The sequence below is a fragment of the Aedes aegypti genome, chromosome 2, assembly GCF_002204515.2.
Source record: "Aedes aegypti strain LVP_AGWG chromosome 2, AaegL5.0 Primary Assembly, whole genome shotgun sequence".
Lineage (NCBI taxonomy): Eukaryota > Metazoa > Arthropoda > Insecta > Diptera > Culicidae > Aedes > Aedes aegypti.
Window position 1 is genome coordinate 218,257,751 of NC_035108.1, and position 25,076 is coordinate 218,282,826.

General features: G+C 38.5%; 1 protein-coding gene across 9 annotated transcripts in view; it reads left to right on the forward strand.

The window, feature by feature from the left end:
* Positions 1-25,076, forward strand: part of LOC5575624 (putative uncharacterized protein DDB_G0277255) — a 221,699-nt gene that overhangs the window by 112,852 nt on the left and 83,771 nt on the right. For all 9 annotated transcript variants that reach the window (XR_002500320.1, XM_021844010.1, XM_021844008.1 and 6 more), the window contains exons 3-4: positions 2,457-2,518; positions 11,104-11,177. Coding sequence is in view for 8 of the 9 variants with exons in the window: in XM_021844010.1 (XP_021699702.1) it covers positions 2,457-2,518; positions 11,104-11,177 (136 nt within the window). In the remaining variant the exon portion in view is untranslated. The remainder of the gene's footprint in view (positions 1-2,456; positions 2,519-11,103; positions 11,178-25,076) is intronic.

The window sequence follows — 25,076 nt, forward strand, 5'->3', positions numbered from 1 at the left end:
GATTATTTCACTAAGGTCGGACTTTTGCCACATCTTACCAAAGTTGTGAAAAATTACGAGAATTACACTACAGTAGCATTTTTATGTCAAAATTCAACCTAATCTGTAAACCATGATTCTTGGATACCTGCGGGAGAATGGAATGTAACCATTTGCACAAAACCCCTTTATTCCATTTTTGTTGCCATCTGAACAAGGATTACTGACAGGCATTCTCCCAAAAAAATCATGAAAGGCGATTTGTTGATCATAAGAATCGCCTACCATAGCGCCCGCCTTGGAGAGTGCGTCCGCTTTCTCATTGCCCGGAATCGAGCAATGTGATGGGACCCAAACCAAGGTGATGGTATGATTCGACATAGCACTCGGAGTGGATTGTATTTCACGACGGAAATACGGGAAGTGATTACCGGCCGGAATCCGGCGAGGAATGAATAGCTTCAATGGAACTGAGACTATCCGTAAAAATTAAATATCGATCAGAGGAAAGATGGGCGATTCGCTTTAAAGCGTAATGTGTAGCCGCTAATTCTGCGACGTATACTGAATCAAAGATTCTGCAACTTGTTGCGTAAATTACTATTCTCTTCTCCTTCCAGAGATTTGTTTGAGTACGCCATCTAGAATAATCGTGGAGTGAACAAAAAACTGCATGATTTAGCTTCTAATATTTCCTTCGGTGTCTGAAACTAAAAAGTAGTGTATGAGTCAATAAAAATACTGTTTCATATAACGATAAGGAATATTAGTCAATTTTTATCTTGGTAAACTAATGCTGACGATGATAAAGCAAGCTCCACACGACTTTGCATGTACAAACTTATTTGATAAACAGTATTAGTAGAGTGGATGCAGTAATTATCGATTATCTTCAGTGGCAACTCGCGGTTGTGTGCCGCGAATGAGCTGATAGCAAAACCATATTGCTGCAAATAATTGCACGAGCTTTGGTGTCGAGTCGCTATCAAAAAAAAAAGATGGGAAACAATGCGAGAAAAACGAACGATGAATTAGACTTTTTGCACTGTTACAATTGATTGCGTCATTGTTCTTCTCTTGCATTTATTTTTACATTATTGCATAGTGAGTAAAATGAATCCATGCAATATAGAGAAATACTCGATCAATTTTTGAAGCTATTATCTAAAAGCTGCATCGAAAGACTTTGAAACTCTGCAGACACATTTTGTGATTTGGAGACGTGATTTAATGTTTTTACATAATTTTCAGAGATATCAAAGTCAAATCATTGAAAAATGTTAACAAGTTGTATCCCGAATTGATTTTAAATTTGTCGCCCATAATCCCAAATGTATGATCATACATTATCATATAAAGGCATCATTAATACTAATTACTTTTGAATACTTATTCCTTTTGTCGATTCGCATGTTTGTTGTAAATGAGAAATTACATCAAATGGTTCTCAAGAAACAAAAAAATGGTCGATATTTAACGATTTTCGCCACAACAGATGTCGTTACAACACGTATTGACTGTATGTTAATTACTAATGGTCATCAAGTTAATTTTTAACGGAAAGCTGAACATTTTTTTCTTGATGAAGGTACCGTTTTGACGAGCTCGTAAACTACTCAGAAGAACATAAAACAACTAATCTATTCGATCTTATCACTGACGGATGAACCTGCTGCATGCATGGTTGTGTCGGGAAGAGACAACGAGATGAAAATATGCAGATTTGCGTCTTCGTACACACGATGTGTAATCGGTACACAGAATCTGCACTATATTAGCCAAAGTCAATGTGTGTTTGTATTTGCATTTCATTTTCAGCACCGGTACTACGACTTACTCCAGGGGTTCGCTGAGAACGTTACCGACGATGTCTATTTTAAACGAACCTTTATTAAAGTATAAAAGTTGCATAAAGAAATGCATTGAAGCAAACTCTACTGGCGGAACGCTGCAGCCTTCGGTTCTATCAAAAGAGCGACTGTTTGTTATTGTTGTAGTCTATCTTCTTGTGTTTTCTCCGGCAGACAGTTGATGCTGCAAAATGAGAACATCGTCACGATTGTCTTCACGTTCGTACCCTGGATATGAGGGTCTTGTTGATAATTACGCCATAGTACTAGAAGCATGCCGGAAATGGGCAATGTTAATTTGAGTTGAAAAGTTATGTGTTGCTTCATATTGGGCTTCTCACTGTTCGAGGGTAAATGTTACATTTTGAATTATAATCTCCCTTATTCATTATATTCAAGAACAATAAATAAAAGTTCTTTTCTGTTATTATGCTAGCGTTGAACAAAAAAACACGCCTTAAAAGAACAGATCTAATTATGCTGAAATCTGCTGTGTTAAGTAATTCTCAGCACGGTTACCAGTTGTTCTAAGCACGGTTACCAGTTGTTCATAAGAATATTAAATGAATTTGTTGTAGTTGTTCATAAGTATATTAAATGATTTTTTTTTCTTGTTTTCTATTTCAGAATTCTAGTCCGCTGTGGGAAGACTTCATTGCGAAAGCTACAAAATTGCACGCTTGTTTACGGTAAGTACTTTTGTTTTCCTTTCGTGTTCTGAGATGGATACACAAATAAAACGCAGAGTCTTAGGATTTTTTTGTGCACAATGTTCTATAACTCAATCTTATAACTTACAAACGATCGCCATGGAAATATTCGATATACAGATTTGTGCCAATTTGCATTCATTTGAAATGTAGAAAATAATGAATAAAAAAATGAAGAAAATAATGAATAAAAAATAAATTTGGTGTGGGCGGTAGTTACCATTTTCAATAATATTGTGTGAAACTTCTTGAACTACAATTTGAAGTCGACCAAATGTTCGATGACAACAGTCATTGAAAAGAATTGGTGGAAAATCAAATAAAGAAGTTTTCACAAACCAAATTTAAGTTATGCTTTGGTAGACCCCAGAATTCTATTCCCCGAATACTCCAAATTCCAAATGCATAATTACCACACACAATTTTATCACGGGGCTGTCTATAAACCCCGTGGACTCCGGAGGGGAGGAGTTCTGGTCAAAAATCACGATCCATCCTTTTTTTTTGTATGGACAAAATACTATGAGGGGCGAGGGGACTGGTAATCCATAGAAATGATTACGTGGTTTATGGACATCCCCTAATGGAATTCGGATAATGACGTTCGGGTTAATGTCATCCAGGATAACAAACCATCATTTGTTTATTGATCGTTGTTTGGAGGCTTAAAATCAACCTAAATTTTTTTAGTGAGCGGTTGTTGGATTTTTATTTGATTATATGTGACGAATTCCATGTAAATTCGGTCAATCGCAGAACCCGATCATCTTCGATTTACAGAACAAGTGTTTTCCATGGATATCATTTTGACTCAAGAATGACTTTTGAAAATGATATATGAGTATTTGCATGCAATTTATTTGAAAAATTCTAGTTAAGGTTTCGGAATAGGAAATGGTTATCACGAAAAAATCAAAAATAAAACTTAAATTTTAAATTACAGTTGACTCTATATGACTCGGTATACAGGTATGTTCCGTTTTTATCACGTTCCGATTTCGTCAACAAATTCTTCCGTTTTTATCAACACACAATTTTTTTTTTATTTTCAAAATGTTCAAAATGTCAAAGCTAAATACTTATTTTGAAGAAATTTTAATGCTTTTCAATTGCCCCAGAGTTGAATTTTCTACATTATGTTAATGTTGATCATTTGCGATTCAGGGTTGACTCCTTCTTATCCACTTATCAATTAGAGTTTTCAAACTTAGCATGGTATGTTGGACAAGATTAAACCATCCTTCAACAATCGAGAGTTGCTCTGGCCACGTCCTAGCAACAACTGAAATTTGTGATTAGTTGAATATGTACCTTAGAGAGTTGTAGAGACCTCTCCTTTCTCTAATTTTTCTTTTCTATGAAAATTTGATAGACATAGGGGCTATCTTTTAATTACGTATGACAATTTTGGCGGTTTTTCGAGGGAGAGGGGCCTAAGGTATGATTGTTTGTATGAAAATAACAAAAACATTTGTATGGCACGTAAGATATCTCAAACCCCCTCCTCCCCCTTAACCCCTTACGTGATTAATGGACGATCCCATCCATATATGTACAGCTCTTTTTTATAAGGGATGCACTTGGGAATGAACACAAGAATGTTTGAGCAATGACAAAATACATGATCGAGTTTATTTTATTTTCGATAAGACTGTCGACCCCGTCATACTTTGGTCGTTATCTTCTATCTTTTAAACTCGATAGCATTGCACAAATTACAGCAAACAGCCATTGATCCTGTTCAAGGGGTAGAGGAAGGGGTTCAGCGAAACTAAGCAATCTATAGAACATTTTGGAATCTCCATATAATAAGTTTGGTTCGAGGAAGAGGGTAAAGGGCTGAAATGGCTTACAATTTGAGACACTGTTGATACTGGATGTTCCCACGTCACGCACGTTACCATCCCAAATTGACTGGGATCTTGATCTTTGAGCAGATATGAATCCCTTCTCCACATGGATACTAAAAAGTGGATTAGGAGTCTTATACCAACAGACATAAAATACAAAAGATACTGCTGCGTGAAAGATTAGAGAAAATATAAAAAACGCTTCAAAACCCCTTGAGAGTTCAAGTAGAAAATTTGCGAGAATTCATGGATGATTCCTGGTACTAGACATCCCTTTAAAAATTTTTGGAAGAAATTTCAAGGAAAAAATCTTGAAAAACGCGCCAATTTTTTTTTTTTGAAAAAGATACTTTTTAAAAATTACTGGTTGAAATATTGGAAGTATCCCAAACGAAAATCTTTGATTAAATTAAAAAAAAAGTCTCTGGTATCGTTAGCTGGAGGAGGGTCTTTGGTATCGCTAACAAATCCTGGTTGAATTCTTGAGAGAACGAACATTTTGGAGGAATTCATTCTAAAAAAATCTCTGGATAAAATGCTTAAATAATTTAAGGTAAGAAATTAAGGCATTTGTTTTATAGCGCCTTAAGATGAAACAGTATGGAATCAACTTCTAGGATTGCACTAAAATTTCAAAGCACAAATCTCGTGAAGCAAGCGCAGAACAACAGTGCATTTTTTATGTGAGCTTTGTGCACTAGCAGAAAGCTTAAAATAAGAAGATCAGAAACGTTTGCCAACACTCTTAGAAAATAACATGTAAAATTAAATTCAACAAGGTGCACATAAAAGAAGCGAGATTTTTGACGTTATTTTACGTCCATTCTTAAAATTACATGATACAGAAAAACCAAAAAAAAAATACACGCCATGACATAAAAGTAAGATAAAGACTTACTTTTACATCATGACGTGTAATTTCTCTAGAGCTGATGTCACATGTATGTATAATGTAAGAACAAAATAACTTACGAGCCAGTTCGCGAGAGCCGCAACCCCTTCTTGTATTGATGTTCTCCGATCAGGCTGAAATTTTCAGGGATTATTCTACTATATAAAAGATGATGTTTTGCAAAATTTTAGATTTTTATATTAGGGGGAAGTGGGACAAAATGACCCCCAATGATTTCATGTCACTAAACATGCAAAATCACAAAAACTGATATAACTATAGTAAAAGTGCACGGATTTTGTTGAAATTTGGCATGAATACTCTACGTTATATGAACTTTGAGATTGGCATGGTATATGGATTTTGAAAGCACTTCAAATCGAGAAAAATGAATTTTTCATAAAAAATTTAGTGATTTTCAAATCGATTTTTTTCTTACCAACCGAACTAGGTCAAAAAACTAAATGTGACGTTTTGTAGGGTAACTCATGGCCTTTCATTTGAGGTGCATTCCAAATATGCCGTTTCAAAAATTTTCGAAAAAAAATTTTTTTTCGGGGTAGTGTTTGAACTTGAGCCATTTTGCGAGTACCGCAACCGCCTTGTCTAGAGAGGTTGTATTGATGTTCCCTGATCGAGCTGAAATTTACAGGAGTTGTTTTCCTATATAAAAGAATATATTCTGCAAAATTTCAGATTTTTATATTAGGGAGAAGTGGTACAAAATAACCACTAATGATTTAATATATAAAAACATTCAAAATCAATTAAAGTGCTATAATAGCGATAGTAAAAATAAAAGAATTTGCATGAAATTTGGCATGTTTAATTAACGTTATATGAACTTCAAAATGAACATGGTATTTGGATTAGAAAAATGTTTCAAATTGATAAAAAAATCTGTTTTATTTTTTTTTAATTAGTTTTTTTTTCAAATCGACTTATATTTTTGTCAACCGAATTAGTTCAAACAAATAAATATGAAGTTTTGTAGGGAAACTCAGGAACTTTGTGTATTATTATGTTACAATTACTACTACTGCGACGATTGCCTCCATCTAAGCGCCCCTCAAACGCATGGGGGAAATGTCAAGTGGGGGAATGAGAATTGAAAAAAATACCTACTCATTGTTGATTGATCGATGTGAATGCAAAATCGTTTATTAAGTGAATTATAATTTATATATTATTACTATATGCTTATTAAAACTGAATAATTACAGATAGCGACCTGAATTACCCTATATTGAATTTAAAAATTTGAATTTGTTTGCCTAGTAAGAGACCAAATGTAAGTAATAAAAATATGCTATACGATTATCTCTAACCAATAAATTTATACCTTTGAGCTGATCTCATCGGGGACATTGATGAGTTTGTTGAACAGACCTCCGAAAGGCCAATACGTCGTAATAACTACAAAAACAGCCATTTTTTCATTCAATATAGTTGTATAAATGTTGTCAATTTAGCATTTTATTGGTAAATATTATCAGAGTGTCCGGATATTGGTACCGTCTGAATTTTGATTTACCACGGTACACCGCGAATGAAAGCCCTTGAGTTGTCCTACAAAACTTCAACCTAGTTCGGTTGACCAAAAATAAGTCGATTTGAAAAAAAAAACTAGTTTTACAAACAGGTTTTTCCTCGATTTGAAACATTTTTTCATCCAAAATGATCATTCATATAACGTAAAGTAAACATGCCAAATTTCATACAAATTCGTGCATTTTTACTACCGCTATTCTTCTTCTTCTTTCTGGCGTTACGTCCCGACTGGGACAAAACCTGCTTCTCAGCTTAGTGTTCTCATGAGCACTTCCACAGTTATTAACTGAGAGCTTTCTATGCCGATTGACCATTTTTGCATATGTATATCATGTGGCAGGTACGAAGATACTCTATGCTCTGGGATGTCGAGAGAATTTCCAACCCGAAAAGATCCTCGACCGGTGGGATTCGAACCCACGACCCTCAGCTTGGTCTTGCTGAATAGCTGCGCGTTTACCGCTACGGCTATCTGGGCCCCTACTATCGCTATTATAGCAGTTTAATTAATTTTGTATTTTTTTATATATTAAATCATTAGTGGTTATTTTGTACCACTTCTCCCTAATATAAAAATCTGTAATTTTGCGAAATATCTTCTTTTATATAGGAAAACATTTCCTGTAAATTTCAGCTCGATCGGAGAACATTAATACAACCTCTCTAGACAAGGCGGTTGCGGTACTCGCAAAATGGCTCAAGTTCAAACACTACACAGAAAAAAAAAATTTTTTCGAAAATTTTTAAAACGGCATATCTAGATTACACCTCAAATGAAAGCTCATGAGTTACCCTACAAAACGTCATATTTAGTTTTTTGACCTAGTTCGGTTGGTAAGAAAAAAATCGATTTGAAAATCACTAAATTTTTTATGAAAAACTCATTTTTCTCGATTTGAAGTACTTTCAAAATCCATATACCATGCCAACCTCAAAGTTCATATAACGTAGAGTATTCATGCCAAATTTCAACATAATCCGTGCACTTTTACTATAGTTTTATCAGTTTTTGTGATTTTGCATGTTTAGTGACATGAAATCATTGGGGGTCATTTTGTCCCACTTCCCCCTAATATAAAAATCTAATATTTTGCAAAACATCATCTTTTATATAGAAGAACAATCCCTAAAAATTTCAGCCTGATCGGAGAACATCAATACAACTTCCCTTGGAAAGGGGGTTGCGGTTCTCGCGAACTGGCTCTTACCATTCAAGTAGGGGAAATCAGGGTAAAACCGACACTGTGGGTAAGCTCGACACCCTTTGATTTTTCATGTTTGAAGCAGATTTTTATGCAGTTTCCACCACGCTCTATCTTAACTTGTGAAATGTTGTGTTTCGAATGACATTACAACTGACGCTACCAATAAACTGTCAAAATAAACAACAAAATCATATTAAATAACAATGAAACAACAGCAGTTGCAATATTTCGCTGTTATTCTTTAACTATTTCGCATGTGAAATTTTGAAAATGTCATTATTTGTTCTGCGTCTCTATCATCATTTACTATTATTACGTTGATACAACATGAAGGAGAAATTAATTTTTGATTTTTCGACAGCTGAAAACGCTATTGAAGAATAAATGTCCACTCGGGGTAAGATCGACACTTTCATTTGGGGTAAAATCGACACCTTTCCTTGTTTCATAATCTAACTTCAGGGAATATATCTAATCGTAAGACTATCTCTTTAGTTTATGTGAGTCTTTATTTTCGAATTCCAGTGAAGTTCATGGATGGCGAACTTGTTAACATGTAAAATATGACACTGTATGACTTGCCACAAGCCATCATTAAGTATTAAAAAATATATTTCTATGTTATCACGTTTCAACTTATTTGATGAAGCTTGAAGAAACGTTTCTCATATAAAATTGTAGAATTAATAGAATTTGAAATATTTTCACATATATTAATCTTTTTGTTTATTTACGAATCATAGGGTTCGACAGCTTTTATTGTCTCAAAATAATTACACTTTTCTGTTTTGTTAAAATAAAACAGTATTTATTTTCAATACCAATCATTCGCTAGAACTTCATCTTCGTAAACATTCAATGAACACAAATGAATAATATCCATTTGTATTCACCCCAACTATATAATCTTAGCATGGGACATTTGAAATATTCACATATATTTAGTGGATCTTTGGCCTCTCCTTAATAATTTACGTAATATGCGAATAATCCTTTGGAGGAAGGGGTCATAAATGTCGAAAGTCATGTTTAAAGCATTATTTTAAATATTTAATGTGATGGTGATGTTCACAACGTATAAATTCTACTCAAAGTGGATGTGTCGGTTTTACCCCAACAGGGTGTCGATCTTACCCGCACTCTCAATTGTCTTATCTAAAAATGATGAAATATCAATTCGATTTAAATCACTATATAACCTTAATATATCATCCAGCGATCGCAAGGATTGATAGATTTATAACCAATATGTGGTTCTACAACAATTTTAGCTTCGTTTAACAAGCGAAAGTACACACATTTTATCAATAAGCTTATGGTGTCGGTTTTACCCCGAATTCCCCTACTGATATTTTATCCTTCGCGGAAATGCAGAATGTATACACTACACATTTACGAATTGTACTTGCAGAACAACGCCAATAAACACAAAAAACACTTTAAAACCCACTGTTATTTGTTACTTTAATAATACAGAATCAGACATCTCTTCGATATCTGGCCGTTTATGCACTTCACATTGCACATTACCTTGTGTACACAAATTGGCTCCAATAATTCCAACAGAACTTTCATTCTAATGCCATTTTCGATTTGGTCTTGCACATAAATAGTTTAACTGCTTCACAACGGCACCTTGAGAGAGGCCTTCAATATCACAGGAAACGTAATCCAGATGAAAAGATGCCACTTTCAATCCAATGCTTTTCTTCATCAGCAAGATTTTCACCGTTTTCTTCGACCATTCGCGCACTGATAGCAAAACAACGACTCAACAATCATTAAAATGCTTCAAATTTAAAAATCACACAAAAACTTATGCATTTTTATCAAAATGCGTTCTATTTAGAAAATGAATCACTCGAGAACGTCTTACCGCGGCCATACTTGAAAACAAACTTGACGGTTAGCATGACGCCGCCAACAATTTGGGAGCCATGTAAATTCACGTTTTGATGAACACAAATTTAAGTGTTATGATGAACTTTAATAGCCTCATATATGTGAATTTAAAAGATCGATGTGTATTATTAATGATGATGTAAAAATAGATAATAAAACACAAAGATATTCTGGTACATCACTAAAAACTTAAAATTTAGTCGTTTTTGTGATTAGGTCACGAAATATTACGTCAGATTATGTTTTATGTCACCTGTAAATCTCATTATTTTTAAGAGTGAACTATTTCTTCAGTTTAGAGCCTCTGAAAACGTGAATAGGGGCACAAAGTCGGCCATTGTGGCGGTCATCTTTGGATTCCGAGCTATTTCACCTTAATATATGTCATACATTTCCCTTCAATTGTGTTTTAAAGAGAAAATGAAACAAAACCACACATAGCAAGAGGTTTAGCTCTGTATTCACATCAAGCATGGGAAACACTCACTCAGTTTTTGTGTTTCTCTCACTCGCTTCCACGCACAGTCGGGAGCGAGAAAGCCGTTTCTCTAACCAAGCCGAACGTTTCAATTTCCAGTGCCCATTCTGCTTCTTCGGCGAGCGCCAAGCGAAACAAAAAACGGCAACTGATTGAGTCGCTACCGATTTTAAAAGCCGAAGGCAACCGAATGCATACCGAATGATTGTTTACATTCTGATTCCGTTGGAGTGGCCTTCGGATTTGAGTGCTGATGAGTGTTCACTGACTGGCAATCCACACCACGGAATGATTCAGTGAGTGGGAATCCGCTCACTCAGTTCAATGCATTCGGTGAATGGATGCTTAATGCTTTCACTCGAGCCTCGCAGATACAAGTGTATTGGTTTTCACTTCTCTTCGTGTTCCTTCCGATTCTTGCTTTTACACAATCGGTTTTGACGCTTTCATGCTACACTCCACCCAGTACGATTCAGATATCACTGAATGTTCGGTAGCAGCAGATTTTTTGCTATTTTTTATCGGTGGCGTTCGGGTGAGTGAGTGAATTTTCCCATGCTTGATTCACATAACCATTTATTGTCATGTTATTTGAATTTTGTAGTTTATTTATATTCTATTTGGAACATGTAGATTTATAAAATATGTTGAATTTGTACTAACCAATGTTTCATTACTCATTTCAGGGCTGCAATACAGGCATTAGCGGTATATTTGGAAGCATTCCAGAAAATCGCTGATGCCGCTACCAACTCAAAAGGCAAGTATTATTATAGGTCCTTAGTAATATGACATATTAACAAACCACTAACCAAACCAACCTCTCCCGTAAACAACCTGTTCCATGAAGCTGCATCGCGATTAATTTGAAACAATATATACTTTCCTTGAGAGGGATACATCGGGTTAATTTTCGCATTCTATTCTATCTTGAGTTTCTTTAGTTATGATCAAATTTAACACGTTCAGAGTAGCAGTTTATGTTGACTTTGCTTGCGTGAGAGACTGCTAATTTACCTCGTTCTACATTCTACGATTATGTAATGTATCTCTCCGTAGGTTTCATGTTTTTATCCTGCGTAACCACAGTACTTTTTTTTTCGCAACTGTTTTTAAAGTAAAAGTGCTGCGTATGTTTTCAAAAACTGAGTATGCTTTTCATTTCATATTTTTTAACATAATTGACATAGTTTAGGTATTATAGAAAAGCCAAAACATCAAATTATTAATAAAAAATATTTAGAAAATTATATTTTTGATAGTTCATTGCAAACTTATAACTGGTTTACGCCTTTCTAATTGTTCGTAAATCATAGTTTTCGTAAATTGACGACAAATCGCGTTTCACCAATTAACTGAAAACAATTAAACAAACTGGTTCTCATCAAAACAGAAACTTTTTTTTGCGAAATGCACTCCCTAATGACCAATCAACTGCAAACAACTATCACGGTGAGGTTCACTAAAAAGAGAAAGGTATTTAGCCGCGTTTATTGTTAAACGATTTCGTTCCATTCCAATGTTCCATTGGATGTGACTCAAACCAATTGTGTGAAAATTAACCTTCTTTCGCATTATGACGAGCGCGAATGGTATAATGAACGCTGTTCTAATTCTTTGGAGTCATTCAAATATCACGAAACTTTGATATTGGTATTTTACGACACCCTTCCTCTCCCACAAAACAAGTTTTATATGAGAAAATCAGACAATTTCAATACTGCGGCCCAACTCATCTCTTGTTACGCGATTTGTCAAACTACAATCAATGTTATTCAAGGGGTAAATTTTAATTTTCATATCTCTCAATTCATTGAAGTCATGAAGTCAATAACAAGTTTAATCGTTACGTAATTTATTCTCTACATCCCGAGCAGAAGAAAATAACTACTGAATACCAAACTGAGGTATTCCATACCAGATCATTTCCAATACTTACAACCTGAATGAGGTATGAACGAGCCCTGCATAAGAGGTAAAATACCTCAAATAATACCTTCTGCATATTCTACAAATACCAAGCTGATAATTAGATCAGGTATTGCAATACCTAAATAATACTTAATGGATTTTCATATAAAAGTGAAATTTTTCAATAATAGTTCAATACCTCCAGCAGTCCTCAATACCTATCGAATACCAAAATGAAGTATTTTTAATTGTTTTAATTATTTTTTTCAAATACCATTATAATACCAAAATGAGGTATTGATAACTGTACAATACCTATTTGGGGTATGATACCAAAATATGGTATGCATAAGTTATTGCCGAGTTATTCTTTCCTCCTCGGGATGTGGCAAAAGCAGTGAATCAATTGTCACCCAACACGCAGCAACAAAGACATTGTCACATCCTATTCTTGTTGCAACAATTTTATTCCGCAACATGTGTTTATCATCACTTGAACAGAATATGACAAAGATCGATCACCACGTGCGCAGCTATTTTCTGGGCTTCGCATTGCAATTTTCGAGAACTTTCTCCGTGTTGGTAAACATTGACACATTATCAAACAGCATCCATAAAACAAATTTGGTTTTGAGTTTAAAATAACTGATTAATCGCGAGTTGAAAAGGTTGCAACAATGTTGCGCTCAGTGATTGTCATGACAATTTTGCTTTTAATTGTGTCCTTATGTGCTACAGTTGCGACAAACGGTTGTGAGCAAGCTTGCTTTGTTGTTTGTTTTTCGTCTCTCTTGATGACAATTTGATTCACTGGGCAAAAGATTAATACGAGAGCCTTTTCAGAAAATAAAATATTGTTCCGGAAATTTGTTAATAAGTTAAGCAAGTTTTAGAACTTTTGCGTGATTAGTTTAAAAAAAAATAACTACTTTCCAAAAAGGCTCAGAGCCAGGGTCCAATTGAGAAATTTTATTTTCAAATCTTTGTTTCTTGATTGAGAGAACCGTTTTTCAATTTCTTTTTGCAAATCCTGCCATATCATTTTCAAATAGCATCGTGATTGCGTTTAAGATCATCGACTATAATCATAGATTCGAATTTTACTTCACATTTTGGTATTACAATGCCTTTTGCTTCAACAATGGAATTAGTTAAAGTTTCTAGAGCATTGACAATTTCAAGTTATGTTTGCAAAGAAATGTTAGCATCAAGATTACTATCGATGATTCCAGTCGGCTCGAAAATAATTGAAAGTGGAGCTGATAGGGTTGAGAATCGCTTCATAGGATATTTGAAACAGTCATGCATTTGAACGCGTTCAATTTGCGTTCCAGTTCAAACCTTTGAACGAGGGATCAAGTAGGCTTGAACATTGAGCAGTTCAAAAATTTGAACCCGTGCGAGCTGAAAATTGAACGCGAAGGGAAAACCGTCGTCATGGAAAATACACGACATTCAATGCGAAAGTTATGCAAAGATGTTAAGAATCATTTAAGGTTTCATAAATTTGTAATGATATGAATTCAATATGTTGTGATGTAGTTTTTTTTCGGGTTTTTAATTTCAATGTGTATTTTGAAGTGAACGGGCCGTTCTTGAGCAGGTGCAGAATCTTGCACGAGAGTTCAATGTCTACTAGGTTCTCGTGCAAAATTGGAACGCGTTCAGTTCACTTTTGGCTCGCGTTCAGTTCAAAATGCATCACTGATTTGAAATGTAGCATGTAGGACATGATCAGAATCAAAGCAGTGTAAGTAATCAGTTGGCTACAAAGGTAACTAGAATCGGTTAAGACCAAATCAATCGTATAGAGGTTTTTAGTAAACAGAAAACAAGTAGGGCTATCAGGGAATTGAATTGAGAAATATCTTAAAGAACACTCATCAAATCAAATCCTGTCGTTGGGATTATTTTGCGAATTATTCCATGAGCGATGTTTTGCCCTAAAGTCATCAATAACATTTTTTTTTAATTATTGCGAGTAAATTCCCGCAAGTCATTTTGAAGCAAACTAACTTGCTTCCCAGTGCATTGAAAAGGGAAATATGCAACTATGAAAATATATTAACCATCTGTGTTATAACAGAAATACCCAAAGTTTCAAATGACAAAAACAGTTGATGTTTTATACGCCTTCTTCTTTCTGGCGTTACGTCCCCACTGGGACAGAGCCTGCTTCTCAGCTTAGTGTTCTTATGAGCACTGATAGCTTACTATGCCAATGACCATTTTTGCATGCGTATATCGTGTGGCAGGTACGAAGATACTCTATGCCCTGGGAAGTCGAGAAAATTTCCAACCCGAAAAGATCCTCGACCGGTGGGATTCGAACCCACGACCCTCAGCTTGGTCATGCTGAATAGCTGCGCGTTTACCGCTACGGCTATCTGGGTTTTATACGCCTATGAATGATGATTTCAACTCCCCTATCAAGTTGGTCATTACGATGAACAAAAAAGTTTGGATCTCTTTCGAGTTTGGATCCAAGTTTCTAATAAGTTTCAGTAATAACTGCTATACGTATGTCATTAGCTGTTAGTAAATTCAACAGCACGTCTTCTTTACCATTCAAAGAACGAGCATTGCAATTTGAAATATTCAAAAACATATTTGGATTCATTAGAGAAACCAAATCCGATAACCATTTCATTAGTAAATTTACCACCAACTTGGATTGCTTCAGTTATTGTGGTGGTTTTGAGCATTGCATCAATCATTTGATTCAATTGTTCAGTTAGACAAATCAAAATTAGAGGGAGACATTTCACTAGAAGTAGGTGCATTTTCTGATGATTTTTTGATGGAATTATTCGTTAATGAAGCGATGGAATAGGAGTTGCCTGCAGCGGCAGGGGTTTTCTAATAATTTGAAACTATTTGCAGGGGAATTCCGGGAACAAAATACGTTACCGTTCATCTGCCACCTTTTCAAATTTTCTCCCAATAATATCCATGTCGTCCGCGAAGCAAACAAATTGTCCGGATCTCGTGAAAATCGTGCCTCGACCGTTAAGTCCGGCTCTCCGCATGACACCTTCAAGCGTAATATTGAACAACAGGCACGAAAGTCCGTCGCCCTGTCGTAGTCCCCGACGAGACTCGAACGAACTGGAGTGTTCGCCCGAGATCTTCACGCAGTTTTGCACACCGTCAATCGTTGCTCTGATTAATCTTGTGAGCTTCTCGGGAAAGCTGTTCTCGTCCATGATTTTCCATAGCTCTACGCGGTCGATACTGTCGTATGCCGCTTTGAAATCGATGAACAAATGGTGCGATGGGACCTGGTACTCACGGCATTTCTGGAGAATTTGCCGCACGGAAAAGATCTGGTCCATTGTCGATGAAACCTGCTTGATAACTTCCCACGAACTCGTTTGCTATAAGTGATAGACGACGAAAGAGAACCTGGGATAGCACTTTGTAGACGGCGTTCAGGACAGAGTTGCTTAATATCAATCATATCAGCTGATGGCTGATGGTCTAAAACTATCGCTATCACTTGCGAGCTATAAATATCACGTTGATTTGACAACCAACAGCAGTGATGCGACATCGCACTCTAGATCTAATCACTGCAGAATGAGTGATCACGTGGCAATTATCCATGCTATTACTGTTTTTCAGTGACCAACAAAAAGTTTCATTCTATCTGTAATACTGTCAAAAATATCGTACTGATAAATTTCCATTTAAACTGCTTAATTTAAGGCTACCCATCAGTGATATTCATAGTCTAGCGCCATCAATGCACTTGTGATGGAGTAAACAGCATGATGTTGATGTGATATAGATTGATCCGAATTGTATCACAGTCGGCCTGTACAAATCAGCAAATTTTAAGCGTTGATAGTGACAGCGAGCAACTCTGGTTCAGGATGGTGATTGCACGATAATTTCCACACTGCAGTTTGTCGCCCTTTTTGTAGATAGGGGATATAACGTCTTGCTTCCACTCCTCCGGTAGCTGTTCCGTTTCCCAGATTCAGACTATCTGTCGATGCAAACATGCGGCCAACCTGTCTGGGCCCATCTTGATGAGTTCGACTCCGATACCATCCTTGCCAACGGCCTTATTGTTCTTGAGCTGTTAAATGGCATCCTTAACTTCCCCCATCGTGGGAGCAGGTTGGTTTCCGCTGTCCGCTGTGCTGACGTAGCCATCGCCATCGCTATCATAACCTTCTATGCTTGTGTTCTCTGCGCCATTCAGGTGTTCATCGTAGGACTGTTTCCACCTTTCGATCACCTCGCGTCCGTCCGTCAAGATGCTCCCATCCTTATCCCGGCACATCTCAGCTCGCGGCACGAAGCCTTTGCGGGATGTGTTGAGCTTCTGATAGAACTTCCGCGTTTCTTGAGAACGGCATTCCACCTCATCCAGGCGGCGCTTTTTGTCCCGGAATAGGCGGGTTTGCTGTTTCCGCTTCAGTCTGTATCGTTCCACGTTTTGTCGCGTACCATGCTGCAGCATTGCAGCCCGCGCTTCATTCTTCTCCTCTAAAACCTCCTGGCACTCCTCGTCGAACTAATCGGTTCTTGAGCTCCGTTTCACATATCCGACAACGCTTTCGGTAGCGTCGTTAATGGCTGCTTTGACTATCCTCCAGCAGTCCTCAAGAGGGGCCCTATCGAGCTCGCCCTCATCCGGCAACGCTGCCTCAAGATGCTGCGCGTACGCATTGGCGACATCCGGTTGTTTCAGTCGCTCGAGATTGTACCGGGGCGGGCGTCGGTACCGTACATCATTGATGACGGATAGTTTTGGGCGCAGTTTCACCATCACCAGATAGTGGTCGGAGTCAATGTTAGCGCCACGATAGGTTCTGACGTCGGTTATGTCGGAGAAGTGCCGTCCATCGATCAAAACGTGGTCAATTTGCAATTCTCTCTGCTGAGGTGATCTCCAGGTGTACCGATACGGGAGACTGTGCTGGAAATAGGTGCTACGAATGGCCATATTCTTGGAGGCGGCAAAATATATCAGTCGTAGGCCGTTCTCGTTCGTCAGCCCGTGGGCGCTGAACTTTCCAATCGTCGGTCTGAACTCCTCCTCCTGGCCAACCTGAGCGTTCAAATCTCCTATGATGATCTTGACGTCGTGGCTTGGGCAGCGATCGTACTCGCGTTCGAGCTGCGCGTAAAATGCGTCCTTGTCATCATCAGTGCTTCCGGAGTGCTATGCACGTTGATTATGCTGAAGTTAAAGAATCGGCCTTTGATTCTTAACTAGCACATTCGTTCATTGATCGGCCACCACCCGATCACGCGCCTTTGCATATCACCCATCACTATGAAAGCTGTTCCCAGCTCGCGTGTGTCGCCGCAGTTCTGGTAGATGGTATGATTACCTCTAAACGTTCGCACCAATGCTCCTGCAGCACACCTGCAGCGCTACGATGTCGAAACCGCGGGTCTTCAGTACATCGGAGAGTATGCGAGTACTTCCAATGAAGTTGAGCAGGCTTCCGAATTCTCACTCACTCTCACGATAATGGATTTATCCCTCACAGCAATTTTCAGCGATCAGCTGCCTTACGATTTTATCCGTCCACAAAACAAAGCGAAAATAGATAATTGTACATTTCCGCAGCTGCGAGAAGTTTGTTTACTCTTTCTCCGATCAATGGAGATTTTTTCCTGTATCCATTGCCACGAGCAGCAGTTGCTTTTATGCACCAAATTAATCACTCCTTTCGTCAAGTTGGTGTGGTAGCATGGTTAGCGTGCACGCATCGCGGTTGTTTTTAGCAATGTTCTAGGTTCGAATCCCGTCGCCGGCACTAGTTTTTGTTTATCCACGTAGTGATAATTGTCGGGAGCAGTTGGTGAGAGAAAATATGATGGAGTGAAAAACAAATTATCCACAGAGTGAAGTGATTTTCGGTTATCCTCCACCGTAGCTCCAGGGAAAATTAGTGTAAGCGATAAAAGATGTTCACGCGAGGAAGCGAAAAAAGCATTCTCCTTACGTGCGAAAAATCGTAGATTTCGCATCATTGATACGAAAATTCAGAACCCTGAAGTTGAGAGATTTGCAGTTTCACGTACCGAGTTCCCAATCGCTAGTCCATTTTCGTCGCTGTGCTCTTTACCGATTGTTCCGGTTCTCTCGTTGACGTTCCTGTGCTGATTTGTGCATATAAACTTTTTGGTATCTTCCTTCACAGGATAGACATCCTTAGCGCGAGAAAAACCTCCGCAAATCATGCATTTAGCATTCATGCGGCAATGTTTTGTCACGTTTAATGACAGTTTCAAATCCCTGTTTTGTAGAACTGAGAAGTACTGTTTTATTGCTTTAGGTAGATTTTAAAAACTTCCAAGAGCAGAGAGAAATTGTGTACGCACAGTACGAGTGTACGATGCGTACTGTTAATGCAAGAATATAGTTTACATTTCTATATACCTAAACAAATAATTTGCATTTTGTAGAAATGCTAACTCAAAATGGGAATGACGAAAGCGTGCCAACAGTTACAATAAATGCATTGAACTTCAATGAGCAATAATTTAATTATTGTTATAGTTGTCCTACCTACATGGGTCAAACTGCTGCTTTTACAATTTCCCTCAAGATACCCGTTAGGCGCTACATCCGTTCACACTTCATTGCCCTTAGGGCTTGAAGAATACGTTGATGATTGTTTGTTCAGTGCAAAGAGAATAAACACCGATATCCGTGTTAAGACACAGGTACATAAGAATGTAATAATAAATTTCCAAAACGGGTGGTTATTGACGACACCTCTTGTTTTATGATCACCAACAGAGAATACCAGTCAGTGAGCTTTATGTCGATCGCTTCGTATAATGTCTTCACCTGTCAATTCCTTCCGTAGACTAAAATGTGAAATGAAAATTCAAGTGGAGCAAAACATTAATTTTTAGATATCTAGTACAACTTAAAATAAATGTTATAAATGTCACAGTTTTAAATACTGATGAAGTACACTACTTTAACATAAAAATGTACAAATCGATTAAGATTAGGAAAGTTTGATGCTTGTTTTTTTTATTGTTTTGGCGTGAAAATTATAATTTTCAATTAAACTTCCATTGGTAGAAACATAATAAAAAAAACTTCATCGATTTATATGTAAAGGAGACCTATTTGTAAAAATACGCTGAGGCTTATTTGTTTTGAATATTCTTGAATGTTTGGAAACAAGTGAGGATTCACAGGTGGAGATTCAGCAGAGAGAAAATCTTACAGAAAAGACATAAACATGGCCACTCTACTATACATCTACATTACTTCCAACAAATTGAACGCAAAAACTGCATAATCAGAGTCCGTAGTTTGCCCGATGCAACACAAAATATGTGTCTCGTGATTGAGAAACATAAATAAGCTGTTATTATATTTCCGTAAACGACCGAATGATTGGCTTTTGACAATGTTTCAACATCACCAATGCTGGCTTCACTGGTATCTATGCGCTTTTCGTAAAACCACACAAAAGGTTAACTGTTTCTGTTTGTACATTGGAAAAATTAATTTCGAATGTTGCAAAGTTGTACCGACATAGCGACAAAATATTTATGCTTCCTCTGTCGTTGCTGCATGTCGCTTTTTCTACGGTTATTGTTCGCCTCAGTGCAATGTTATCGATCATAGATATCAATCGTCGACGACAAGCTGGGTGGTATTGAATTTGTGTAATGAAATTGAAAATGCCGTTCGGTTCATGTGTTCATTATTATGGTGGCATATTGACTTGTAGGAATTGTGTCAACATAATCAACATAATGTGCGTTTTAATCAATGAACGGTTACTGTTGTAGCGAGCATATTTTTCATGGCGATGTTTTCAAATATCAGGCTGATTTGTAGTTGCTAATCAATTACTCAAAAAATTCCTGGAATACGGTCACTTTCGCATTTTCATTTCAAGTTTTTCTATTTCATGCAATTCATAAAAATCATTATGAATGTAGGAAATTAAAAACAACAGTCAGGTATCGACAAACTAACTGTATTTCTTTGCCAAAGTTGCCAATTTTGCATTAGTGTATCGTGTCAGGCAAGATGAACCGACCGGGAATCAAACCCAGACATTTTGAACACGATTTCGCTTTGTAGCCGCGGACATTACTACTAATGTTGTAAATATGTTGTCTAATTGGGTTTTAAAGATTATTTTTTTTTTATTTTAGCTTGATATTTCGCCATTTCGGCTGAATTTCCTCATAATAAAAAGTCAATAAAAATAAAAATAAATTAGCTTAATTTACCGTACTAAGTAAATCTACATCTATATTTTAAAAACTATAGGGAATCACTCAATAAAATCTTTGGACGAAATGTTCATCACAACAAAAGGCGCATATCACATGAGCATGTCGTCCCCTTAATGCTACAACTAGATAACTCGAAAATCAAAATTTTGAGATGTGTAACTTTGAAAGTATGACCGTTTAACAAGGTGATGGTTAATCGCAGAGATTATGATTGAAAAATAATCTTTAACTTGTATATTTTGAATCACACGCTTAAGACCTGTGGATATTTTGCAGATCTAATTAAGAAAACTGTTTTGACAAATTGAAGTCAAATATTTCAAATTTCGAGTTATCTAGTTGTAGCATCAAGGGGACGATGTGATGGTATTTCATTATTTTCGTAGTGTTTTAGTGCCAAATTTCAGGAAAAATCTCAATGTTTCACATTTTTTCATTTCATTTATTTAGTTAACATCTAAACAGATAACACTGAATTAACAATTTCACGCCACAATACTCGGTTCGTGGCCGCATCTTTCCATCCTCGGTTCTGCCCCACGCTCGTCAAATCGATACTCACTTGATCCGCCCATCTAGCACGCAGGGCTCCACGCCGTCTTGTACCAACCGGATCCGACGCGAACGCCATCTATGCAGGGTTGCTGTTCGGCATTCTTGCAACATGCCCTGCCCATCGTATCCTTCCAGCTTTGGCCACCTTCTGGATACTGGGTTCGCCGTAGAGTTGGGCGAGCTCGTGGTTCATCCTTCGCCGCCACACACCGTTCTCCTGCACACCGCCAAAGATCGTCCTAAGCACCCGACGTTCGAAGACTCCAAATGCTTGCAGGTCCTCCTCGAGAATCGTGCACGTTTCATACCCGTAGAGGACTACCGGCCTTATGAGCGTTTGGTACATGGTACATTTGGTGCGGATGTGAATCTTTTTTGACCGCAGCTTCTTCTTGAGGCCATAGTAAGCTCGACTTCCACTGATGATGCGCCTCCGTATTTCACGGCTAACGTCAGCCGTCAGCAAGGATCCAAGGTAGACGAACTCGTCGACCACATCGAACGTATCCCCGTCTATCGTAACACTGCTACCTAGGCGAGCCCTGTCGCGCTCGGCCCCACCAGCTAGCATGTACTTTGTCTTGGTCGCATTCACCACCAGTCCAACTTTTGCTGCCTCGCGTTTCAGGCGGGTGTACAGGTCTGCCATCTTTTCAAATGTTCGTCCGACAATGGCCATATCATCTGCGAAGCAAACAAATTGACTGGATCTCGTAAAAATCGTACCCCGGCTGTTGAGTTCCGCATAACACCTTCTAGCGCAATATTGAACAACAGGCACGAAAGTCCATCACCTTGTCGTAGTCCCCGGCGGGATCCAAACGAACTGGAATGTTCGCCTGAAACCTTTACACAATTTTGCACACCTTCCATCGTCGCTTTTATCAGTCTCGTCAGCTTCCCGGGAAAGCTGTTCTCGTCTATGATTTTTCATAGCTCTATGCGGTCGATACTATCGTATGCCGCCTTGAAATCGATGAAAAGGTGATGTGTTGGGACCTGGTATTCACGACATTTTTGGAGGATTTGCCGTACCGTAAGGATCTGGTCCGTTGTCGATCGGCCGTGAACGAAGCCGGCTTGATAACTTTCCACGAACTCGCTTACTATAGGTGACAGACGACGGAAGATTATCTGGGATGATACTTTGTAGGCCGCATTTGAAATGGTGATCGCTCGAAAGTTCTCACAATCTAACTTGTCGCCTTGTAGATGGGGCATATTACCCCTTCCTTCCACTCCTCCGGTAGCTGTTCTGTTTCCCAGAATGTGCCTATCAGTCGGTGCAGATAAATGGCCAGCCTCTCCGGGCCCATCTTTATGAGTTAAGCTCCAATACCATCCTTACCAGCTTTGTTGTTCTTGAGCTGGTGAATGGCATCCTGAAAGTGAAGATGATCCCTTGCTGCAGCATGACCGCCCGCGCTGCATTCTTCTCCTCCAGAATCTGCCTACATTCATCGTCGAACCAATCGTTCCGTCGACTCCGTTCCACGTACCCGAAGTTGCTCTCAGCTGCATTGTTGAAGGCTGTCTTCTCCAGCAGTCCTCAAGAGGGTCTTCATCCAGCTCACCTTCTTCCGATAATGCAGCCTCGAGGTTCTGGTAGTCGAAAGCCGTTTTCGTTCGTCAGCCGGTGGGCGCTGAACTTTTTAATAGTCGGTCTGAACTCCTCCTCCTGGCCAACTTGAGCCATGGCTTGGGCAGCTGTCGTACTCGCGTTCGAGCTGCGCGTAAAAAGCGTCTTTATCATCATCAGTGCTTCCGGAGCGAGGGCTGTGCACGTTTATTATGCTGAAGTTGAAGAACCGGCCTTTGAGCCTCAACTTGCACATTCTCTCATTGATTGGCCACCACCCGATCAAGCGCCACCCATCACTATAAAAGCTGTTCCTAGCTCATGTGTGTTGCCGCAGCTCTGCTAGATAGTATGGTTACCTCTAAACGTTCGCACCATTGATTCCTTCCAATTCCTTGCAACGCCACGATGCCGAATCTGCGGTCCTTCAGCACGTCGGCGAGTATGCGTGTGCTTCCGATGAAGTTGAGAGATTTACAGTTCCACGTACCGAGCTTCCAATCGCTAGTCCCTTTCCGTCGCTGTGGTCTTCGCTGATTGTCCCGGTTCGTATTCTCTCGTTGATTATTCGTTGCTTGATGTTTTTACGGCTGGCTTGCAGGGCCTGACACCAACCCCCTAGATTTCCGGAGGACCATTCCCCCTAAATGTTCGGAGGACCATAGTGCGCAGTTTAGCTTAGAGTCCTTCTCTGGCACTCGGACGATAACCAGCCGCCACTGACATGGAGAACAGACGCTGTTGTGAGCCACTCCTAACATGGAGTACAGACGCTCCAGGTTCGCAGAAGCATACCCTCCCCCCTTCCCTGTCAGCATACGACCAAAGCTCCCACCGGGGGTGGGTTACCCGATCTTTCCTACGGTTACTCGTACCCCGGCCAGTACCACGAGGAGGTAGGAATAGGAGTTGCTGGGCAAGAGACTAAGGACCGCACAGAAGGGTCTATTTTATTCCTTCAGATACGCGAGATATCAATGGAACGCCATTTACCTACCTTGGTTTCACATATTTTGGTCATAATTTATGAACCGTTCATATTTTAGCATATCTGTCTTCAACAAAAATATGCGCCTAGGTGTCATCCACAAATTACGTACCGCTCTAAAGAAAGGAGGGGCTAGTCTGAAGCGTTACGGACAAGGGGAGGGGGTGGAAAATTATCGATTTTAGCGTTACGCAATAAATGGATGTTCTTTAACCAACACAACACACTTTGCTGATAATGTTGATACTCTATAAATGATCCTTATTTTTGTTTTTTGGTCATAAACATTTTAGTGTTCGCTGTCTTGAATTTTGTACACAAACAGGTGCCCCGCTCTATAAGAGATAAGAGATCCCCAAAGTAGCCATTCTAGTTAAATATCCATTTTCGGTCTAAAGTTGACATATTCATGACTAGACATGAAGAATGAGCCGTTGCACAATGAGTATTGGAGCTCAATTCCAATTGTTCCCAATCATAGGTTCCCTAGGGGACACCCGGTGGTCCCAAAAGTGGCCAATTCAATTAAATTCCCATTTTGAGTCTACAGTTGCCCTAATTACGACAAGATATGAAGAATGAGCCGTCACATGATATGCTTTGGTGTCAACATCGAAATGTCCCCTATGCAAGGTTCCCCCGGGGCACTTGGCGGCGCCATGAGTGGCCAAATCTGTACAAGACTCATTTTCAATTTTTAATAGGGTATTTTATGATAAGCTAGGGACAAAACAATATTGCGCGACACATTTTGAGTGAATAAATTGTTTGATCCCAATTCGGATCCACTGCCGGCACCGATTCCGGGTAAATGGCCATATCTTGGTTGTTTCTGGACCGATCATAATACTTGGCACACCAATCGTTTCAGAATTGATCTTCTATCTTCATGTGTAGTAAAATTTTGATTTTTTAGCCGAGACCTTTGCTAAAACACGTCATAATTTTACTGCATAAGACATGCTTCCGAAAATCCGGATTATCACCGGTATCCGGTGGTCATAGTTCATCTCCATGGATGCACTTCAAAACTAGATTAGTTGACTCGTTCATTACTTCTTAAAGAATTGAAATCGGTCAATCTTTGTCAAAGTTACAGCATTCCAAAGTTGGCCCAATTTTTGCCTGTCCCTGTGTGTTTGCCTGTGTGTTTGTTATTTTGACAACCCCCTGGATGGAATTGGGGGGAATTCCATCATTTGCAATACTTTAAAAATAGGGAGGGTACAAAAAAGGGCGGAGAGCTCCCTGCAAATCTTATTACAACTCTTCATATTGTATTTAAAGTTGAAAACATTATATGGCACATGAATTCCGCTGTCCTGAATATAAAACACTGTGTCGGTTTATTGATTAGATTAGATTTTTAAATAAAAAATGCAAAA